Source organism: Fomitiporia mediterranea, assembly GCF_000271605.1.
Source record: "Fomitiporia mediterranea MF3/22 unplaced genomic scaffold FOMMEscaffold_2, whole genome shotgun sequence".
Taxonomy (NCBI): domain Eukaryota; kingdom Fungi; phylum Basidiomycota; class Agaricomycetes; order Hymenochaetales; family Hymenochaetaceae; genus Fomitiporia; species Fomitiporia mediterranea.
Window position 1 is genome coordinate 4,375,840 of NW_006760387.1, and position 21,749 is coordinate 4,397,588.

The 21,749-nt window shown below is 45.9% G+C and overlaps 7 protein-coding genes across 7 annotated transcripts; 2 read left to right on the forward strand and 5 right to left on the reverse strand.

Annotated features, from left to right (window-relative positions):
* Positions 1-816: 816 nt before the first annotated feature.
* FOMMEDRAFT_165741 (uncharacterized protein) lies at positions 817-4,998 on the forward strand (the record flags this gene model as incomplete). Its single annotated transcript, XM_007263348.1, has 10 exons — positions 817-1,056; positions 1,119-1,258; positions 1,310-1,476; positions 1,542-1,835; positions 1,886-1,984; positions 2,038-2,121; positions 2,187-2,273; positions 2,765-4,290; positions 4,347-4,649; positions 4,779-4,998. Exons 4-10 carry the CDS (start codon positions 1,560-1,562, stop codon positions 4,996-4,998), a joined length of 2,595 nt encoding a protein of 864 aa, XP_007263410.1. The 5' UTR covers positions 817-1,056; positions 1,119-1,258; positions 1,310-1,476; positions 1,542-1,559.
* Positions 4,999-6,431: 1,433 nt separating this feature from the next.
* FOMMEDRAFT_75974 (uncharacterized protein) lies at positions 6,432-7,462 on the reverse strand (the record flags this gene model as incomplete). The annotated part of the gene is made up of 3 exons (XM_007263349.1): positions 6,432-6,782; positions 6,843-7,064; positions 7,115-7,462. The coding sequence occupies 3 exons, from the start codon at positions 7,460-7,462 to the stop codon at positions 6,432-6,434; spliced, it is 921 nt and encodes a 306-aa protein (XP_007263411.1).
* A 171-nt stretch (positions 7,463-7,633) lies between these two features.
* FOMMEDRAFT_76909 (transcription initiation factor IIF, beta subunit) lies at positions 7,634-8,740 on the forward strand (the record flags this gene model as incomplete). The annotated part of the gene is made up of 3 exons (XM_007263350.1): positions 7,634-8,254; positions 8,317-8,571; positions 8,612-8,740. 3 exons carry the CDS (start codon positions 7,634-7,636, stop codon positions 8,738-8,740), a joined length of 1,005 nt encoding a protein of 334 aa, XP_007263412.1.
* Positions 8,741-8,843: 103 nt separating this feature from the next.
* FOMMEDRAFT_165744 (uncharacterized protein) lies at positions 8,844-9,762 on the reverse strand (the record flags this gene model as incomplete). The annotated part of the gene is made up of 2 exons (XM_007263351.1): positions 8,844-9,622; positions 9,688-9,762. 2 exons carry the CDS (start codon positions 9,760-9,762, stop codon positions 8,942-8,944), a joined length of 756 nt encoding a protein of 251 aa, XP_007263413.1. The 3' UTR covers positions 8,844-8,941.
* Positions 9,763-12,264: 2,502 nt separating this feature from the next.
* Positions 12,265-13,035, reverse strand: FOMMEDRAFT_165745 (uncharacterized protein; the record flags this gene model as incomplete). Its single annotated transcript, XM_007263352.1, has 2 exons — positions 12,265-12,824; positions 12,952-13,035. The coding sequence occupies 2 exons, from the start codon at positions 13,033-13,035 to the stop codon at positions 12,417-12,419; spliced, it is 492 nt and encodes a 163-aa protein (XP_007263414.1). The 3' UTR covers positions 12,265-12,416.
* A 755-nt stretch (positions 13,036-13,790) lies between these two features.
* Positions 13,791-14,963, reverse strand: FOMMEDRAFT_152513 (uncharacterized protein; the record flags this gene model as incomplete). The annotated part of the gene is made up of 3 exons (XM_007263353.1): positions 13,791-14,467; positions 14,519-14,587; positions 14,642-14,963. The coding sequence occupies 3 exons, from the start codon at positions 14,961-14,963 to the stop codon at positions 13,791-13,793; spliced, it is 1,068 nt and encodes a 355-aa protein (XP_007263415.1).
* Positions 14,964-16,134: 1,171 nt separating this feature from the next.
* On the reverse strand, positions 16,135-18,632 carry FOMMEDRAFT_17621 (glucose oxidase). The gene is made up of 5 exons (XM_007263354.1): positions 18,137-18,632; positions 17,925-18,075; positions 17,031-17,874; positions 16,940-16,979; positions 16,135-16,884 (listed from the first exon to the last, which is right to left on the reverse strand). Exons 1-5 carry the CDS (start codon positions 18,457-18,459, stop codon positions 16,392-16,394), a joined length of 1,851 nt encoding a protein of 616 aa, XP_007263416.1. The 5' UTR covers positions 18,460-18,632; the 3' UTR covers positions 16,135-16,391.
* Positions 18,633-21,749: the final 3,117 nt, after the last annotated feature.

Genomic DNA, 21,749 nt, shown 5'->3' on the forward strand with positions numbered 1-21,749 from the left:
CGACATATCACTCGCTCGAGTGGCACAACTTGCATCTCTATTCCCTAAAAACCCCTTCGCGGCAAGTGAAACTCAGTCAGCATACTAGTATATCCTTCCTGGAGTCTTCTCATCTTTTATGCATCTATATTATCTTCCATCAGGTATCGCAATAACGAAACGAAACAAGTTCGTTTATCGTATTCAAAAATCGTGCACGTTTTGGCCGAAGCACCCGGCCTCCGCCGACTGTGCGATACTGTTGATTGATGGATATGATGATACGAGCCAGCAGATTTCATCGGGGTCCTGAATTCAAGATGCCAGCCTTGACTTTCCGCATCCGAACCCTGAGTCTCACGGCTCTTTTTGGGACGACCCTGACTAGCCACTTACATAATACTTGTATGCTGGTTCACAGACCAAGAAGTTAGGAGGGGGGTTTGGGGGGCAGAGCCCCCCCAATTAGGTTTAGGTTCAGTTTAGGTTGTTAAGTTTAGGTGTTGAGTTGGGTGTTAGTTAGGCTTGGGGGAGGGGAATATATATTTTCTTAGGGAAATGACTTTATTTTGACTTAGTGAAATTCAAGTCGATTTGTGAGTGGCCAGTTGGAGCTAACCTAAAAAGAGCCGTGGGACTCAGGGTTCGGATGCGGAAACGACGCGACTGCAAGATGCTGAGATGATTGATGGTGATTCCAGTTTGTTTCAAATCATGACTGCGGTGACTGTGTTTTTGTTCTATTCTGATGCTTATACTTACGGAGTCGCACGGACAATCGTAGCGTGATGGAGTGTGTGGCGGGCTAGGGTGGCCGTCTGTCTCTGTCCTTGACGGAAGCGTGCTCCTGAGACTTATACTTTGGGCTGCTGGTCGGACTTCCGTGTCTGTGCTACTTGGTGTTGATTCCGTCGCTGCTGGGCTATTGCTGGGATCCCTACTACGGCCCTGATCCTCCTGCGAAGCTACTAACCTACATCAGATAATACGTATTCATCTATTCTGAATACCGACAGAATGGACTACGCACTCACAGCTCTCGACGCGGCGAAGTACATACATGGTCTCATTGAGAAGGTACGGACGTTCACGAAATGCCTAGCCAAGATCTCAAATAGCTTTTAATTTCAATTTACCAGCATTCAAAAAACAGGAAGACGCTTATGGATGTTTCGCTCCGCTTAGTAGATGACATACAGCGCCTTGAAGACATTCGAGAATCATGCGGGATAAGTGACTCGATACCGGAGCTGGACGAGGAGATAGCTGCTTATCAGAAGTATGGTCTCTAGTTTTAACCAGAAAACTTACATAGCTGAGATTACTATAGTGATCTAAACGAGCTCTTAGACGATTGTCAGAAACTATTTTGAAGAGAAACCGGGATTCGGCAGAAAGGTAAAACACTTCTACAGGACGAGGATAAACGTTGGAGATATTGAAGAAAAACTCATCAAATTTGAGAAGAGGGCAGACCTCGCGCAGAGGCGATTTGAGGTACGTTTTATCGGCGTTCATGTGTAACGTGAAGTGAGACAGACGTGGGTCTGAGAAATTAATAGAACAAGAACCAAATCAACATGCGTGTAGAGCTTAGACATATCCATGCAAGGCTCATGAGTCCTGCAGCTGAACTCGAAAGGTCACTGGGTAATCAAATGGCTGATCAACAAGAGTGGCAGGAGCTGGATCAGGACGAGGTGCAAATACAAGTACGGAGGGAAGATGACGATGGCAATGATACTGATTCGCAAGAAGATTCGGAGGGCGGATCTGCCAAGGATTTGGACAGGCTAAATGGTGAATCTAGACAACGTGAGGAGGAAAGGTGGAAATGGAAGCAAGATAAACCCTCGGTAATTTCCTCATTATTTTAGCATAAATGCGTCTGACTGCGTATTTCTAGGAGAACGAACCGGACGAAGAAGGCTCAGAGGAGATGGTGCTTCTTATACCAGACGTTTCCAAGATCTCCCTCAACGATGAAACTCTTAGCATGGGCTCAGTACGTGAAACAAAATCTAGCATACCTTCCAATGACCGATTGCATACCCTCAGGAGAATGGCTCAACTGAAACACGTAGTCGTACGCCAGACGTCTTCAGCATCTCTCCTAGAGAAAATCCACAAGATGAAACATGGGTAAATGACACGTTCTTTTGCGAGACACATAAGGCCCTGCTCGGTTGCACTGGTCGCGCGACCAGTGCCTGCCAAATTCGCGACCACCGGTTACACAACCAGCGGTTGCAAACCATCAACCATCAGACGTGCTCGGCTGCACGTCTGGTTTCGTAGTTGTGTGACACTGCTCGTCCCTTACTACATCTGTTACACTATGTCCTCTACATTTCCTTGTTACTACTTCTCTCTTGTATTGTATTCCCCACTTGTATTCTACTGGAAATTTAATAATCCAAGCTTTGAATGTCCAAACCAACTATAATAATATAATACATCTGTCATATATGCCTAATTATATGTGCATATATGCACCTAAAGTCCTAACTTATGTTTCTATTTATTTATTTGTGTCTCAATTATATCTACACTGTATAGTACTTATGTTAGGACACATAATTATATACTAATTTGAAAGGATAAATGATGAAAGATGAAGGGAAAGTAATGAGTCTATACACTATACTACTTGTGACCAAAGTGACAAGGTTGGCACTGGTGGTTGACGGCTGCACCGGAAATTGCCGGCCATCAACCACCAACCTGCAGTTGTGCGACCAGTGCAACGAAGCAGGGCCTAATATCTAATCACGCATGACCTCAGGAGAATGATTCTGATGAAGACGGCAGTTCAGTTATCCCGCAGCACACCATACCCGACGACGAGTCTAAAGTACATGAAGTGCGTATGAGGGTGTCTTCAGAGCGTATAGAAGAATCCAAGAGGGGGAAAAACTCGAACGCAAAAGTACACCCAAGGAGAATGACTATGACTAAGAATGAAGCAGTACAGGAGACCCGGAAGCTGCTCAACGATATCCGCGATCCAGACTCGTGTACCCCAGTAACATCGTGGATCTCAAAGGCAAACAATTTGTCGGTTATTCTCGAGCAGAACTTAGACATGCTTTCTGAGGCGTTGCAGCTTTCTGAGATGTGTGTCTCACTCTCTCATCAACTGTCGGATGAATACCCCACAGCGTTTAGACCGTTATTAGCCTCAAATTTACGCAATCTGGCAAAACGATTATGGAAGAACAGACAATCGGGCCAAGCCTTAGAGCACTCGGGAAAAGCTGTTTCACTCTACAGACAACTCGTAGAGGAGGACCCAGAGGCACATAATCCGGAACTCGCAGCAGCGCTGATGACGTATGCCATCGATTTATCCGAAGTTCGTCGACACGATGAAGCTCTTGAACCAATGGAAGAAGCTGTCGAAATTCGGAGAGTGTTGGTGGAGCACAATCCCGCAGAATACACATTCGACCTCGCAGAATTGCTTAAGAATTATTCTATTTTGCTGGTGAAGCTTGGTAGGATCCAAGATGCCTTAGTTGTACGTCGGGAGGTTGTTGAAATCCAAGAGGAGCTTGCGGAACAGGATCCGAAGAAGTATAACCCCTACCTAGCATCAGCACTCAAACTCCTTTCTTCGATCTTGTCGGGCATCCACGAGTATCAGGAGGCACTTGAAGTTCAAGTTCGCCATGCTCAAGTAAGGCGTGAGATCTCAGAAAAAGATCTGGAGAAACATGCAGCGGATATAATAAGACAGCTGTTTACGTATTCTTTCAAGCTTGCTGATCGAAAGCACCGTGAGGAAGCACTAGAGGCTGCTGAAAAGGCCGTCGAGCTCGCCGCGTGGCTTGCGAAAGACGATGTCCACAATACTAGGCATGTCCAAAATGATAACGATGTGGATGATAATAATGACGAACTTGAGGATGACGAGGATGATGGTGATGGTGAGGATGACGAGGTAAGCGACGGGAGCGATGACAGTGAACCCGATCCGCATACCTCCCTCCTAGCAGAAGCTTTCACTGTACTGAGCGACAGATTGTACGAGATCAAGCGTGACAAGCCCGCTTTGAAAGCAATTTTACGAGCTGGGGTCCTTTGGGAGACACTCAGAAGGCACGACCCCGACTCCGGCAAATATAAATTCAATTTCGCAAGGTCTCTAGATAAGCTTTCGCAGAGGTGGTCAGTACTTAACTTGCATAAAAAGGCACTCAAAGCGGCGAATCGTGCTGTCCAGCAATGGGAAGATCTTGTCGTGTCGAATGACAGACATTTACCCCATTTGGGAGAGCGTACGAAATGCTCTCATTACGGTTCTCCAAAGTCTGCCAACACAGAGACGCTCTCGATGCTATCAAAAGTTCTATCGAAATATTCAGGGAACTTGTAGAACGGAATGCACGTTTACATGAGCCCGGTCTAGCACAGTCGTTAGTCACTCAATCTATCGCATTCGCAAAGGCGGGGCGTCGGAAGGAAGCGCCAACACCAGTAGAGGAGGCCGTGGATATGTACAGGCGGCTTGCGGAAAATAATCCGAAGGTCTACAAAAGAAAGCTCGCTTACTCCTTGCACGAATATGCTGGACGACTTTCGGCGGTGGGCCAGAAGGGACAGGCTCTCGAGATCGTCACAGAGGCCGTAGATATCTATAAGCAACTCGCGAAGGACAATCCGGACACGTACAAAATGAATATTTCCAAATCAACGGACCTCCGTATCAAACTAAAAGCGGACCTAGTAAAGCCAAGGCTGGATTAAAGCGCGAACTGTCGTCTGATGTGATTAATTGTGCAATCCATGTCCTGCAGTATTCCCTCGCATCCAGCGGCGAGCAGTAACCCGCCAGTCCCTTGGCAGAATATTTTGTCACAGACTTCTGTTCGGGCTAGGGATTATGAAGTTGATTTTAGCAGGGAGGTAACCGAGGTTAAGAAAATCGTCATGCTCAACCTTTGTCTCTTTGTCGTGGCTACTTTCCTTCTTATGGACAGTGCAGAAATTCCTGCAATGCTGACAAGTTCGTTCTAGTCGTGTTTTTCGTTTGCGAACAGAAGCAACAATTTAACGTGTAACCAGGGTAACTATATCAGCATACTCCTTCGGAATTTGCCTTTATCCTCTAGTACCAGTGTGCATATCGTTGAGTTTGCACTAAGTTCTACTTCTTGCACTTGACAGGGATCCCCAATTATCACAGCACTCCTTTAATTAGCTACCTATTTTGCTATGCACGAAATGAACACGGTCATGACGAACCACATCAACTGATGAGGTCGCATAATATGAACGCAGACCGAGACACTTGACAACCGCAAAATAATACAAGAAGCACCTTCGACATTGGATGATGGAAAGTTGTCGGTGGATGAGTGTACTATTAAGACAGCAGCATTACTTAATCGACTATACTATTACAATCGCAAAGTAAGTCCTTTAGTTAAAGAGCTAATGCCTGACAGTTCAAAATTGCTATCCTGAACGGTCTGTGATATCATGTCTGAAATGCAAAAACAAGTCAGACACTTCAAGTATTATGTAAAGGTTAAGTACGGTACCAAAGAATTTAAGAAAGAAGTTGTAATAAGGGCTGAAATAGATAAGGATAAGAGAAAAAATGTTGGGTTTTGTCTCCCAGTGGTAACGGGCGAAGATGAAGTTATCCAGCTGAGACTTAATCTTTCAAATAATCATGATCAATAGCAGTGTATACAGTATACTTATTCTTGGACACTGTTCTGATATAATGCTATGACACTCATAGGAGATAGATTACTCTTTTGATAGAGCTGATAAACATGATATTAAGATAAAAAACGTAGATGGCACTTCTACAACAGGCAAGATAGAGCTACCGCGTACGGAAGACAGGTCATCAAGAAGAATAGATGTGACGACGGAACCCCGTGTAATTGCTATAAACTGTAGGCTCTTAGGTTTTGAGGGCTGTAGTTGCCATGGAATTGGAACATCATATCACATTGTGCCAGAGAATACGTAGTAGTTCCTCCAGCTTGAAATGTGCATATTTGTTGTAATAGATAATTTCTGGAATCATTAATCCGATTTCATTTCAATACAACCGAATGAAGAGCGTTAGCCGCGTTTCCACAGAAGCGTCCTTCTTGTCAAATGTAGTTGTAATAACATGACTGCAAAGAATTCAAGGAACAGTATAGAAAGCGTTTATTTTTATAAATCTATCCCTGTGACAAGTACTTTACGTATCATCTCCCTATGCGTCCTTGCAAGAAACAGACAAAAACATGCGGAGACTCACAGACTATGAGTACATATGAGCAATTAGCACGCGAACTCAGCTTTCTATGGCTATTCGTTCACAAGCCCCCTCGCAGTACAAGATATCTGCATTTGAAGGGCCATGAGATGATCTTCTGGTCCTAGATGAATAGAAGTTGTACATACTATCAAGATCATAATCGATTTTTTACATGGATGGCCTATCAAGGAGACAATAGCGTCTTGATTGGGCTAAGCCCGAATGTATCCCAGAATTCACGGCTGTCTAATGCCCGATCGAAAGAACTTGGTGGACGTGGAAGTGCGTGTATGCCTGCCTCAGCCATCAATTCCCTTACCCATCCTGGTTGCGGTCCAAGAACTTCGGGAGAGGACAATGCCACCTCAGACAAGGTGCCTGTGGATCCTTCACCCCATGCGGACGCTAAGTCCCACCAGTCATAAACTCTGCAATCTGTCAGAAGCCAACGTTGTCCGGATGCGGCAGCGAAATTCTGGTGCACAGCAAGTACTGCTCGAGCAACATCGATGCCATGGATGAGATGGATGTTTCTCTGAAAATATAGCATGTATCAATTCTATGATCAATATTTAGCTTCGCTAAAGTAGCCTACCTTTCGGGATAGATCCTCTTTGCTAGACGCTACGCGTCGAACCCAGTTTCTAGGGCTCCTCTGACCTCCCCAAAGACCACTCAAGTCCAGCACAGTTGTTGGAGTAGTCGGAGCAAGTGCTAACAGTTCAGACTCTGCACGAGCCCGATCGTTCGATGTATTGAATGGACTGTGTCTGTCGCACCAGATCGGACGTCCGGTACCTCTGAGCGTTTGGTCACCCTACCTCCATCTGAGTAAACAATGAAAATATCTATATTGAAAGGACCTACGTTCCATATTCCGGTTGAACCAAGTTGAATAAATGCGGATTTGGATTTGGGGTGTGTTTCTTTCCATAGTTTCACTAAAAGTCTCGATACTCCGCTTTTATAAATTGGGAACGTTATGAGAACGGTCTGAGCATCAGGGAGACTTTGGAATGATGTCGGATCCTCCGAGTCTGGGTCGAAATCAAATTTGATTGTTTCATACCCAGAGCGTGTACGTCCATCACGAGTAGTGGCAGCATATTCTACATTGTTTTGAATAAGAAGAGGGATGAGAAAGTCGGAGGACCAGCCTGCACCGAGTATTAAGAGGACAACGTTGTTCATGGGGAAAGGCAGCGTGTCGATCATATGGTGTCCTAATTTGGTTTAGTTCTTCTTCTTATAGACTGAGGTGTTGCACACGTGACTTACTCTCTCTTGTTCTCTAACCTCGACCTACTCTGTCCTCTACTGTGGCTCAACGGATATCTATTGGGTTCTAAAAGAGCTTGAAATCGGATAATATCCATTAGTCTAATCATGGATGACTCTGTGCAGACTGAGACGAAGCCAGACATTGACGTGAAAGATGAGGAAGAGACCCAACCAGACCCAGACGAGATCATGGATATGACGAACGGGAACGGGCGGGCATGGTGTGTAAAGGTGCCAAAGTATCTGATGGAAAAATGGAGCTCCATCTCGGAAGATAATGTTCACCTTGCAACATTGCGAGCTTATGGTCCCGATCCACGCACGGGAAAATCACGCTTCGCACTGTTCGTGCCAATCAACCCGCCTGATCCCTCAGATCCAAAAGCAAAGGAGGCACCTTCTCTTGAACCTGGAACGTATGAAGAATATGACCTAGACATGGTCAACGAATCCGTTGAGAACCAGATTGTCGTTGCTGAGTCAACACCTACTCAAGGCTCGCGTGTGCGTTCTACGATTCTGACTGGTCGTGTGAAGCACGAATGTAGTTTGCGACCAAAGTTGACGGATGCATATCGGCGACGAGTTCGAATGAGGACAATTACTGCAAATACTCCGAAACGGAGTGCGAAGATTATGGATGAGGCTGAGGCGGGTGGAGTTGGACGAATGAACAGACTTGGAAGCGGAATGGCAACGCCATCTTCGGCGTTCTCTAACCTGGTTGTGGGTTTCAATTTCCATTTGTCTTGTTTAGTCACCCTCTGACATATTTTTTGTGTCATTAGAAGCCGAAACCAAAGCCTGCGAAAGGCACCTACGAGCGGTTTGCTCGTATTCCTCGCAACCAGCTGTTGGACATGCTGTTCGCGTTGTATCGCGAACGGCCACGATGGTCAGCAAAGGATCTGAGAAGTCGCACTGAGCAGCCCGAAGCATATCTGAAGGAGGTATTGAATGGGATTGCTGACCTCCATCGGAGTGGTGAGTTCAACGGGATGTATGAGCTCAAGCCGAACTTCCGAGATTCGGTAAGTCGGACTGTCACTTGCAGGTGTTTCATTCTGTTAATATTGTGTATAGGTAAAGACTGAGAGCGGAGAATACTCGGGTGCGGCGGGTGAACTGATGAAGACTGAGCCTGATGTTGAAATGATCGATGATGACGAGGACGAGGATGATGACGATGAAGATATGGAAGAAATCTCATAGATATGTTTTATGTCACACTGCACATTCCGACCAATTCATTGTATTGTATTGCAAGAAGAAACCGCTATAATACTAATAAAATACGACCACCACGTCTGTACCCCCACAGGCCATAATATAGATCAGTCGAACTACAACTGGCACAGCGTCAGGATTCTCCTATCGCTAAACTCCTGGATGGAGGGCCCGCCATGCATCGCGTTAGACTTGACCGGAAGGAAGAGCAGCAGCGGGGATGGTGCAGTCCTGACAGGCCTGGGAGACGGTGCTGGCTGCTGCTGGTACTTCCACTGTGGCTGATCGCTTGGTTTCCTTCGTCGGCGTGCTTGTGGAGCCAGGCATACCGCAGCCTGGGCATGGCTCGGTCGTTGATGATGCAGCAGCGAAATCGGCAGGAGAGGGACTTGAGCCGATAGCAGTGTTTACAGCGTCTACATTGAGAGCCGTAGACGAACTAACTGCGCTGCTTGGAATGCCGCAGCCAGGGCAATCCGGGGTGGTCGTCGATGATGTAGCGGCTACAACTGCAGAGCCTGGTAAACCACAGCCTGGGCAATCTGGGGTAGCCGTCGATGATGCAGCGGCTACAACTGCAGAGCCTGGCAAACCACAGCCCGGGCAATCTGGGTTGACCTTCGACGTCGCCGCCGCGAAGTCAACGGCGCTTGTACTGATATCGGCGTTCACGGTGTCTGGGTTAGGAGCCGAATCGCCTTCTTTGCTGCGCGGCATAACGCAGCCTGGGCAATCTGGGTTGACCGTCGAGGCCGCTGCCGCGAAATCAACAGGAGAGGGGCCTGAACCAACAGCAGCATCCGCAGGGTCTACGTTGAGAGTCGCGGACGAGTCGAGTTTGACGCCTGGCAAGCCGCATCCTGGGCACTGGAGGAAAACGATTCATATCAGCAATGCTCATCTCAGGAACTGAGATATAGAAAGTAACGTACGAGTGGGCTCCCAAGTGAGATGCTTCCAAGAAAGCCAAGAGCGAGGACGAGAGTGAACGCAGATTGGATCTTCATTGTCGTCGATGTCGATAAGATTCTCGGGTTTGCTGGAGTTGAATGAGGCTGAAGTGGTGAGGAAAGCCGCTATCCAGCAGCGGCTTTTATATCGCTATGGGTGGTACGCACCGCCTTGCCCGCGGTAGCATTGGTGTGGTCGAGATGCTCAGCGTATTACCGGAATAAGTCACTCAGCTACGAGTCAGAGACCATAATGTGGTGGGACGAGAAGAAGGTCCTGTGCTCATTCCGCACGGTGCAGCGTCTGTTTCGTGTCCAAGGGGCAAGTATAGTGGAGGGACAGCTGACGAATCATCCACGGTCCGAAGAATGGTTGATCGGAGTGGTCGACGGAACAACTACTTAATCTCGCTTCAAGCAGAATGCTAGTAACGAACACGGGATCATATTGATGTCCCGTTAGACTCGGGCATATGGGTGCTAAAACACGTTCTTATGGGTATCAAGTGAGTGCATATGGATATCTGTAAATGGCACTGTCAAAAGGACAGATGTACAGACGTTCGTGTGCAGAGTCGAAAACCTATGCTTAGGTACCGAATCATTTCAGTAACAGCAGGGAAATTTGTTGCCAGAGAGCGTACCGCATTTCTTTCATGCAAGATCAGCAAAACGAGAATGTAAGCTGCCTGGATGGATATGCAAACCTATGCTGAGAGTGGTTGTCAACTTGTCACTGGCTAACACTCGGTCGAGAACTTCAGACCCTTGAAGCGCGGTTAACCCATTTTACTAGAAATGTAGGTTGTTTACCAAAGTACTTCAAGTTAAAATGCCGTTTTCACGTCATGTTGCCTCGCAGGGCTACTCAGACGCTCTCCGTATCATTGTAACCCTCATGGAAGCAACGCGGAGCATCATCATCTGTAACAAACGCAGAGAACTTCAAGTTAAATGCCAGCGACGCAGCCGTATTATTCGATACTACAACTCACTGCATGAACTGTGCTATGGCGTAAACTTTACATCGTATACTGGCGTAGCATTCGTGATGATATCATTCCGAGCTTGAAACATGATGAATCACTGCATTGTGCTTTGCGCAGCGATTGGTTGAAGTGCGACCAATTTGACTAAGGCTAAAGTGCTACGTCTAAGATGTTCTCAGTTGCCACAACGGAAATTTCACTGCTATTGATATGCCATTGTCGATTTTCTGGGGCTGCGGCATAAAGTACAGGTGGGCGATGAAAGTCTTCGCCACTCTTGCAATGCAAAAGCTTGAAAAGGAAGATGATTGCCGCTCTCTTCGGAACAATATGCCACCTGAAACAAATATCAGTCTAAACTATATACACGGTTGATTAGCCTATTTTATCGAGAAACTGTATTATATCCCCTCGTATTCTTACAATATTCTTCAAGTTTTGTATTCATGCGCTACTAAAGTAGTAGTGTGCTTACAAATGTCAGTGTGAGAAACAACTGTCAAATTCATCGTTAGCTGTAACAGTGTAAGCTTAAATTTAACCTTGGTTGTCGCCCCACTCAACCACATAGTGAACTACATAGGATTCCCATTCCCAATCGATTTCGGCTGCACCCGCCACGAAAAATGCTCGAAACATCATGGATCGATATCACTACCATGTAAAACGCTCTGAGACGGTGCCCTTGCGATGTTTCTTACCGACCTTCATCTCCTGTGTTTGTTGACCACTAAGTGAAATCTCTGGGACATTGAACACATGAACGTCCACTTTCTTTTCCTGTCCTACCTCAGCATTTTGATAAGGATGCAGGACAAATGTGTTAGGTACCTCTAATTAGCTCTCGCTCAAGGGATCCCTTCCAGTTTCATTCGTTCTGTCCTTCCTTGACTGTCCAACACGAGCGCTAGCTAATTGCATACCCGTACCCTGACGAACGTTTGGCATGGATTGGATTCCTGTAAACACGTACTTTGCTGAATATTGCACAGGATAGCCCTTCCTGCCGGACCTTAAGCTCGGTTCCGTGAGTCACTATGCGATAGACTTAGGTGATTTCGCGGCATCACCGTGCCAGTGAGCGACGTCAGTATCCTGGTCCCATATTGTCATCACTAAAATTACTCCTATCAGTCTGAATGCTGGCGAATCATCTTCACGTTCGCCGTGATCGTAGCCCGGCTCTGTAGCGAAGAGTCCTAGAGGCACTGAGGCGAAGCGAGTCCATCTGTGAGCCGAATCTCATTTTCTGTTCCGGTGGTACGTTTATCGACCGTGAATAAAAGGTATTCGCACGAGATGTTCTACTAGGCTCTTCATCTTTGTTCCAGAATGGATTAGGTCAATTTAGGCTTTGTCGTTGGCTGTTCCTGGTAGGAATCTCGGTCCGGTGGCACCATGGTCTTCTAACTCGGAGAATGTCAGGAGAGTCGAGGCGCTGCAACCCGACCACAATCTATTTTTGTCTCGTGCGCGTAATCTTCTTGGTCTTCATCATCTCCTCTAGAGGTCGCTCCAGTCATTCGGTCTATGAGGAGGCTTTACCGATCTCAAAGGATCAGCAAACCAAGAGGTGACGCCGATGTCGACCTCGCTTATCCGTTATTACAGGAAATAGGAAGCCTTTGGCCGTACGGGAACTGCGAAACGGAAATAAAACGTAATAGAAAGGAAGCGAACACGAAATACAGATACAAGTACAAGTACAGAGGGAAAGAATCTCTAGGAAAAAGATGAGGAAGAGCTAGTACGGTCGCGGGAGCGAGAAAGCGGAGCGCGGAGGTCAAAGCGCGTGCGTACCGAGTCGAGGAAGAAAAGGACAACCGCCAACGATGTTGTGCAGACGCCCAACTTAATAGTCCATGGACCAGTTGCTGCATCGGTGAAGGAACTTATTTTCGAGGACGCTGGTGAGGTGCTGATGTAAATCTCGGGTGACAGCTGCTTGTGCGGCTCTGCGTTGAGGCGGACGACTTGGATGAACTCCGACGTCGGAGAGGTATTCTCCATCAGAGAGCAAGCGGCTAGCTGGCGATGGGCCATTTCTGAATCACGTGGACGCCCTTTCGGCGCCAGAATACGAGGAAGAGAGTCACGGCAGCCAAGCGGCTCTACCCTCGCAACCCCGTACTACAGCCAAGGGTATAGAGCAATCCATGGATTGTGTTATTATCCTTTAAGTGTGCCCGAAATCGAACAACGAAAGACGGGACCTCCATAAACAGACAATCTAAATGTGAAAAATTGGCCACAGCACCCAATGCAGGACCCTCTGAGGCTCCTCGGTTGCGGGGCACACGGCGTGGTGCGAAGGAGAAAGAGATGGACGGCTTGGAGCCATGGATCTTTCCCTGTTGACTAAGATACGCGTCTGATAAACTCGACAAGCTGTGTGATTCACGTGATGTAACCTTACCTTCCTAATGCAGCCTCCACAATGAGCACGAAACTCGTCTATCCAGAGACCCAAAACTCAAAAAGTAGCACCATCGATTTGTTGTATTAAGCCTTCTCTACAAAATGATGGAACAGAATTTCTTAAAAGTGAATATTGGCTGAGTTATTTTGCAAACTATGTTTTTTGCTCTAAATGCTGTAATTATACTTTTCCAGCAGTCTGGTTAATTTTTAAAATTTTTTCCTTCAGATTTCGCCACCATTAGATAAGGATTTATGACAAATAACTGCTATATATGTACATTACATAATAACATTTATAATATATAGTATTTGTCATAATGATCAGATGGTGTAATCATCTTGACAAAGCTACAAAATTATAGATACAGCCTGTAATAGTCAAATATTTTATTGTTGTAATATTTAATTCTATCTGAAAATAGGCAAGATTCTCTTCTCTGTAAAATATAGTATCATCTTTGGCTGAGGCAAAACTTCAAGTCGAAGTTACACTCTGAAATTTCGCCGTAAGGGGCCTTCCTAATTTGGTAAGCGAGGGTTGTGACCGTGACGTGACTAACTTGTCGAGTTTATCAGACGCGTATCTTACAACAACGGACTCGGACGCGTCGTTCTCGTCTTATTCCTCGTCGTCTTCCTCAGCCGCCCAGTAAGACTGGTCTTCGTCGATTGTCCCTAGAGTAACAATTGTGGGTGATCTTTCGATGGACTGCCCTTGCAGCGTTGTGACAGGTGTTGAATCTGGTGAATTGCTTTCGCCTCGCCGGTACTCGTTATCCTCAGCCATAACCCTGGAGTGCCCGGGTTGCTATCGTACTGGAACACGCTCTCGCTCATTGGTGCATTTACTGGTGCCTCTGGAAAGTGATTAGAGGGACCTGGTGCGTTAAACAGGAAATTTGTCTCATCCTCCTCCTCGATTTTGACCGGAGTGGATTCTGGCTCTGTAGACTGTGTGTCGTCGAGTCTTGGCCTTTCCACCACCAAACCTGGCACGGCTGTCTGGATAGTCCTATTCGTATCTCGGCCGCGCGTCGTTCCACCATTTGCCGCAGGTATGATGACGTTGCGGGATCGCAAACTCCTTATGTTTCTTGCAACTGGCGGCCCTTCGGATATAGGAGGAATGACGCTAGATGGTCCTCCAACTGGTTCAGTGACACGCTGTCGCTTTCTTGACCTGAGCTCGTGATCCTTAGCATCCGCCTCGCCTATTCGGCGTTTCTTGCTGGAGGAAATAGCGCGGCCTTCAGAATGTTCACTTCGACTCGACCTCGAAGCTTTTTTGCGAGACCATCCACGACCCCGTCGCTTGCGGGTCTTCGACTTGGTCGGAGGCGGGGAAGAGGCATCTAGGCCATTTGTAAGTTCATATTACAATTTCGTACGGTGGTAAAACTCACCTTCGCAAAGATCTTGTGAGCTTTCGGTGGAAGATTCCGAGGCCTGTGACTGGCTATCAAGGTCCTCGGCTGAATGAATATTTTAATGAAGAATTTTGACTCGGAATGAGGAAGATGACTTACCATTTCCTCTACGTTTCGTTTCGACGACATGCGCAGCTTGCGCTGCCTGCGTGTTGGAGGACGTCGACCCTATCGAGGAGGATTGGTCCTCTCTAGTGATGTACTGTTGTTGAGCACCGTGGCTACCCGTGGTAGTGCTGAAGGCATTGCCATGGACGTTGATGGAGCCTTCAGCTTCATTACTAAAGATGGCGGTGCTGTCTCTGCTGCTTGTCCGGATATTTCTTCCAGAATGCGAATCGCGTGACTCTCTTGCGCGTGTCGTAGGCGTTTCGATGTTCCTGGTTGCTTCGACGTTATTGTTTGCACGTCGATTTGCCATCGCGCGAGTGAGAACCATTGTGTTCTATTGTATATATGATACGTTGACGGGGGAAGTTGTTCCGAGGAATTGTTGTTGGGTGGGGGAAGTTGTGCGGAGAGTGGGGGAACTGAGCTGACTTGGTTGACTTTGAGAGCCACGCTCTTTATATGATTTCACAATAAGGTCTGAGCCTCATCACTTCAGACCTAACTGTTTTTGTTCATCATTATCTTCTATGACTCGTTAACACCTTAATTTCAAGGGCGGTTATCCCCGAGCCACGATCGATGAGGATTGAAGGGAAAGCAGTGTAATTTTTTGACGTTCATGGCTTGGTTCTATTTTCCTTGACTTCAATTCTGGAAGGATCTTATACTTCTCCCGGCCCTTTGGAGAAGGGTGGAGGAGGGGTTTGAGACCCAAATAACCTGCTTTCCCCGTGAATTTGACTCCTTGAATGACCTGCGGTCATGATGCTCACATATCGTACAACAATTATTTATCGTGGTTCTACCCGTAAGCTGACTTGTTTTTTATTATTAAAAAACTCCGTTTTATGTTGAAGAGTTCGTCAATACCTGCTTGTGAACGATGTGGATGATCTTGATTACCTCTCACGAGTAACGCTTAGCCACGCGTCTTGGCACTCAATCCCTTCCCTATTTTCTTGATCTTGAAAACTAAGAACCGCCTAATTCCTTCTCTGTCCTTGACACATACTTCTCTTTTAATATCTGAACACTTTATGCCAATAGGTCGGTGTTGATCTCCTCGGCAGGGAACGTGAGGAAAGCGGGACCAGTGCAACTCACGGGCATAGTGTCCATTCTATATTTAGAAGTTAGAAGTAGGCGGCTCAAAAAGTGTGGGAAATATAACCTTATTTCCTCCTCCTAAAATGTACTGTTGTTTTATACAATATGTTGAATAATGATGTAACAGATAAGTATGCTCATGTACATTGTTAATAATGGTTATTTGATGAATAATTCTCGAGTTATGCTTAAACTAGTCAGGTCTAGTTTAACTTAGTTTCATTCTGCCAAACAACAATATTGCTCTGTTTTTCTCTGAAATCAGTATTAAGCCAAGAGAAGCAGCGAGATGAACGCCGTTATTGCAACAAAATTTCTGCATGCATCCTTTGCTTGTATCTTGATTTAGCTGTATTGCATCAGGACGTAATAAGTCGATAAGTACTGCAGGACTAGTGCAGGCTCAGAAAATTGGCAACAGGACAAACCCAATCGGATTGAAATTTCGGATTTCGTCGTCCACCCGTCAGATGTTCAAGACAGAGTAAAAGTAATACAGTTACATGACGTCATTTGTAAGGGATTCCCAGACCATGAACAGAATTTACATATCAGATGTCCTTCAGCTGACTAACCTTTATACATTGAGAAGAATGGCATATAGTCTGTGCGATTATTGCAAGGACTCATTTCACACGCCAGACTTGATGATGTCCGCTGCTTTCTCTGCGACACCATAAAGCGTCTCACTTGGATGGGCACTAATGTGGAGAGGAAGTATACTTGCATCTACGACACGTAGGTTCACCGTGTCATAGACGCGAAGCTTGCCATCCACAACTCCTCCCAGATCTCGCCGCATCATCGCCGCAGAACCAATCTCATGAAACACTGACGAAAATTCGTCGTGAATCCACGAATGCCATGCATCATCTGCACCACCATTCCCATCGTCAGGAACTACATCGATTCCAGGATCGGTCTCTCCAGATGAGATGGACGCGAACGCTGGATTATTAAGCACCTTCCGGCCAACTCGGGTTCCAGCTGTCTGGACGGCGAGGTCATAATCGACATCGAAATAATTCACCGTAACCTTCGGCTTTGTGAAGACACTTGTATCCGTAATAGTGATATTGCCGCGGCTGAACGGAAGTATGTTCCACATGGTAGTGTTGATGCCGCTATCGAGTATTGTCAGATGAAGAGGAGCAAGACAATGTAAGTATATGAATTTACCCGGAAGTACCGATCCCAAGGTACATTTCACAAATAGGAGCTAGATAGGAGGTTTAACGCTTCGGCACACACTTCACGACGATCTACTCACCATGATGATTTGCAATCAGGTCCGCTTGGATGCCAAATATCGTAGTAAGCGCATCAGCATTCAATCCATTGACTGCCTGACTTTGTGCCCATGACGGATATTGAGTCAAGACGTATCTAGCAATGTCGTCACCCGTCACACTTCCATTTGAGCCTGCTCCTTCAGAGAAGAGCTCATGAATATTCAAGAACGCAATTGTAAAGTCGGGCCCTGTGCCGCCTGCGTCAAAAGAAGGTTGTGTAGAATGCGCGATATTGCTTAATGTTCGTTCCTGGAAGTTTCGCCCAACGGTTGGTAGATTGACCCTCACATCAATTCCAAGTGGAACGAGAACAGACGGATCGCCAATTCCAGACAGCTGAAGTACCTGAGGGGAGGCAATCGCACCTGCGGATAGAATCACTTCCTTACGAGCATGGACGGTGAACGTATCCCCTGTATTGTTCGAATCCTTGAACTGGACACCTGTCGCCCTTACGTTAGGAGTGGATCCGGAAAGAAGCACCTTGGTCACGCGGTTGTTGATCAGCGTAAGCCAATTCGTTCTCTCGTTTTCGACAGGAGTAAGGTACGCTTGTGCAGACGACGAACGGTGATCGTGGTCTTTCGGATTTATCGATTCGGGAACGTAGCTTACACAATTGTCATTTCCACCAAGCCCGTCTCGACATCGTGCAATTCCAGTTATGTTGCGGACGGCATCAATAAATGCAGGTTGTGCCGGTCCGCCGTACATTCCTTGCGCGTAAGCGACTTGAACAGGTCCAATGAAACCGTGGTAAGCATCAATATCGTCTGCACCCTTTGCGCGCTGCACCTTGTCCGGTCGAGTGAAACCTTCAGACTGGTATTGATTCAAAATATGTCGGTCGAATGAAAATAATAGTTTCCGACCTTCTTCATATATGAGAACAGAGAATCAAAGTTCCATTCCAAGCTTTGATCCTCGTCGCTGAGGACTTTCGAGAACGCATCGTATTGCTCTTTCGTGCCACGAGTGATGACAGCGCCATTAATGGAGCTACATCCACCCAGCGTTCTACCTCTATATATGAAAATAATAACATATTATTGAATAAATCTATTCTCCTTTGGTAGAGACTTACGCTCGAATGACCCTGTTCTGGTCGGTGCCCCAGGCCCAGTCTAGAGATGTCCCAAATACTGCACCATATTCCAATAGATCAAATACCCTTGGGTCTTTGCGGTCATCATTTCCCGCTTCAATAACGAGGACGGTTGTTGAAGGATCTTCGGTAAGGCGGCCAGCGATAGTGAGGCCCGCAAGACCACCTCCAACAATAACATAGTCAAAGGTTTGATCGTTAGCAGTATTCGGATCCGAAGTAACACCAAATGCACGCTTGCCCAGTGATAGCAAGGCCGATGCAAGTAGATAGATAGATAACAGTAGAGATTTAGCGAGCATGTTTGAACCTCAAAGGGTACTAGGGGATGAGGGTCATGAACGAGTTTCTGGGGCTTATATATCGCTCTGTGCCTCTTTAATCCATGTTAGACCAAGACTAGCAGTAAGAAGAATAGCCGTCCTTAACCAGAGTTTCTGCGATTGGCTCTTGCTGCGGACCGTTGTTTCCCCTATTTTATCAGATAAATCGTGTCAGCTGGTGGTGCATGCTTCGAGAACCAGGGATGAGATGAAATACAGACCAGATTGAAGCTATGAGCCTTGACAGTCAGCAGTTGAATGCCAATGACGTAGTACTTGCCTCACGGTTATTTGACATCGACTGCAAGGGACTCCCAGATCGTGAACAGCATTCGTCTAACAGATATCCTTCAGATAACCAAGTTTTGTGTGCGCATTAACAGAAGACTGGAATAGCAGCGAAGTGTGAGCATGACCAGGGCAGCGCGGGACAACCGGATAGAAGGTAAGAAACCTACCAAGGGATTTCGAAGAAGTAAAGATTCCAGTCTGCAGTGGAACGAAAGATGGCGACTGAGGCCCACAAAGTCCGAGCGATCATCGCGGGACTTCGTACAAAGTAATACTCGCAAAAAATGGGGTCTCACCGTCAATACAAGCATCTAATAGCGAAGACACGGGATTGATCGGCGAAGCCAACGTCTGGGAACTGCGAAAGGGGCATTTCTCTATTTTTGGTTGCCAAGAGTTTTGGATGATTGACATACCATATCTTTGCTCTTCTCAGAAACGTTCAAATTCGTGCTCTTGAGTGAATGTACACGGCATTCGAACATGAATTATAATTATAAGTAGGCACATAGTCATATGCGACTCAATATCGTAATGCTCCTGATTGTTTGGTCATGGAAGACAGAGAAGCGGCCAGATGATATATTGATAGATTTGAGGGAGTCAACAACCTCTGGGGATATTTGTGACATGTGTTTAGAGCAAAGGCAGAATCGACATTTCCGGTGCAACTCGCGAGAGCCAAATAAACATCATATTAGTCAGCGTCACATGACCAGGACTTTCTAGTTTCGTTCGACTAGGTTGACGGAACTTAGGTTCCAAATTAGGCAATGCCGATTACCTTCCTTTTAACTTTTACAAGCACCAAAGATTTAGCTGTACATCCGCACGACAACAATCGAAAATTCAAACTTTCAAAGTTGGTCGCCATTCACTTGTCATCGAGCGCAGAGAAGACAAAATTGAATATGTTTGCAGCAGCACCGCTAGAGAAGTACCTCTAGTCACACTTTCTGAACACTTGACTGTTCATATGAGTTCGTGGTGTACACGTGGGTTGTGTGTTAGCGATGTTTCTCAAGTCAAGCCCTCATTATTCCAGACTCAGTGAGACAACCTCATCGGGTGGTTTGCGTGCGAGAATACAGAACTCCTATCCCCATCAGATATATTTTTGTTTCAGATTCAGGTTTGTTGCTTTGAATCGAAATTTCTAGCCTTACGGAGTTCCGCTAATTCTCTGAGACAAAAATAATGTCTTTGCGAACTATGACGGCTCCTGCATGCCACTGCTAGCTTTGCGCTCGTGCTAGTATGTCGCCACAGCAAGCAAAGTGAGGTAAACATTTTAGGGACCGCGAGTGCGCATTTGCTTCCGGTACCACAAGTCAATCCACTGGCACATAAGAGAAGCAGTCAAAGAAGTCGGAGAAACGCAAGGAGCACACTGGTTATTCACTTCAAATCCATGTGGAACACTGGAATACCGATTTCGGTGTGTGCCCCTCGATCCACCTTGAGAAGCCGCCCAAAGGAGGGAGTGGGCTCCGCCACTTCTGCAATCCAGACCTCTCTAACCCAAATGACTTAGTAAAGGAAGGAAGGGCTATGATAGTCGAGATGAAGGCGACAGGTGATCCAAATGTAGGTACAGCACACAAGGTAAATCTTCTGCAATTGAATGACTTTCTGTTTAGACGTTACAATGCAAGCTGTACGTTAGAGTCTGCTCGGAAAATATAGGTACAAAACAGAACGTGCAGATTAAGAATACGTTCGAATACTACACTACAACCATCAGGTTACCTAGGAAGATGGAGGGTACTTGGAGTTCAAAGAAGGAATGTATACCTGACTCCGGGAATGCAGAGTATAAGAAGACGATTGAGCTGAAATGCTTGCGTTCTGGAAGGAAAACCTGCACCTGTGAAAGTCATGGTGACATACATGTAGTTGCAACTCCATCTTGAGCCATACAGTCTTCTGTTGGTTGAGTTCCTACTTAACAACAATCGTAATACAATAAGAGTAAAATCCATCATTTGAATTTCAGTGAAAATGAGCCTCCACCAATTTAGATCCTACAAATCTAGACTGAATAATAGGGCTCCGCGCGTATGCATATACGCATATGCGCGTATATCTTGGACCTTATACGCATACGGGCGTATAAATACGCCCGTATATTTTTTTTCACACACCAAATACGCATACGCGCGTATAGTACTACCTGTATATTAGTAATTGCCCTGGAACTTCTCCCAAGCAGCCATCCCAGTCGTTCCTTGTCTCTGAACAACCTTGCAAGTTCTCTTAAAGCTTGATTTGATTAGCAAGGACAGACTACAGATCTTGATGAACCTACCTATTAATCATTATTGTACAAACCTGGACTTCTGACTAGAAGGTCATTCTGATCATTCTACATTACTGGGGAACTTAGGTTTTGCATTGCTTTCCCAATTTAAGAAGTTTGGGCTCAAGGATAATCTTGAAGAGTGTATACAATTACTTTAATTACTTGAACATGCTACAGTTCATAAGTTTTCAAGCTTGATGAAGTGTCTCAGGAGTCAGGATTGCTGATTTATGGGCTGAATATAATGCTCCTTACTACTTGTACAAAGTTTTGAACTATTAAACCTTCACAGTATATGATCATATTTTAATAATCTAAATATTTTTGACATAAGAATACAAAGAATATTGAACTACAATTACCGAATTTGTACACTTACAAAAGTATAAGCTTACAAATATTATAAGTGCGTATACGGCATATACGCAAAATTTTCGAGAACCCTATACGCATACGCGCGGAGCCCTACTGAATAACAATGTCCGATTAGATCAGGTGCAGGATTCAAGGCTCTGAACTAACAGATAAAAGTGGTATAGCAGTATAAAGTAATACGATCCTGGTATAAAGGAGAAAATAGAGAGAAGTGAGATAAGGGATGCGAATATTTTATAAAGTAATCTTGGGATCCGTCATCCGTCATCCGTCATCCCAGGCCGAAGTCCAAACAGAGGTA

Bases quoted from the DNA above. Each gene is read 5' to 3' on its own strand.
- FOMMEDRAFT_17621 (XM_007263354.1), bottom strand. From the start codon at position 18,459: ATGCTCGCTAAATCTCTACTGTTATCTATCTATCTACTTGCATCGGCC. The intron at 18,076-18,136 runs GTAAGTCTCTAC...TTTCATATATAG, and splicing joins CAGAACAGGGTCATTCGAGC to AGGTAGAACGCTGGGTGGAT. The intron at 16,980-17,030 runs GTGAGTAGATCG...CCTCCTATCTAG, and splicing joins CCTGATTGCAAATCATCATG to CTCCTATTTGTGAAATGTAC.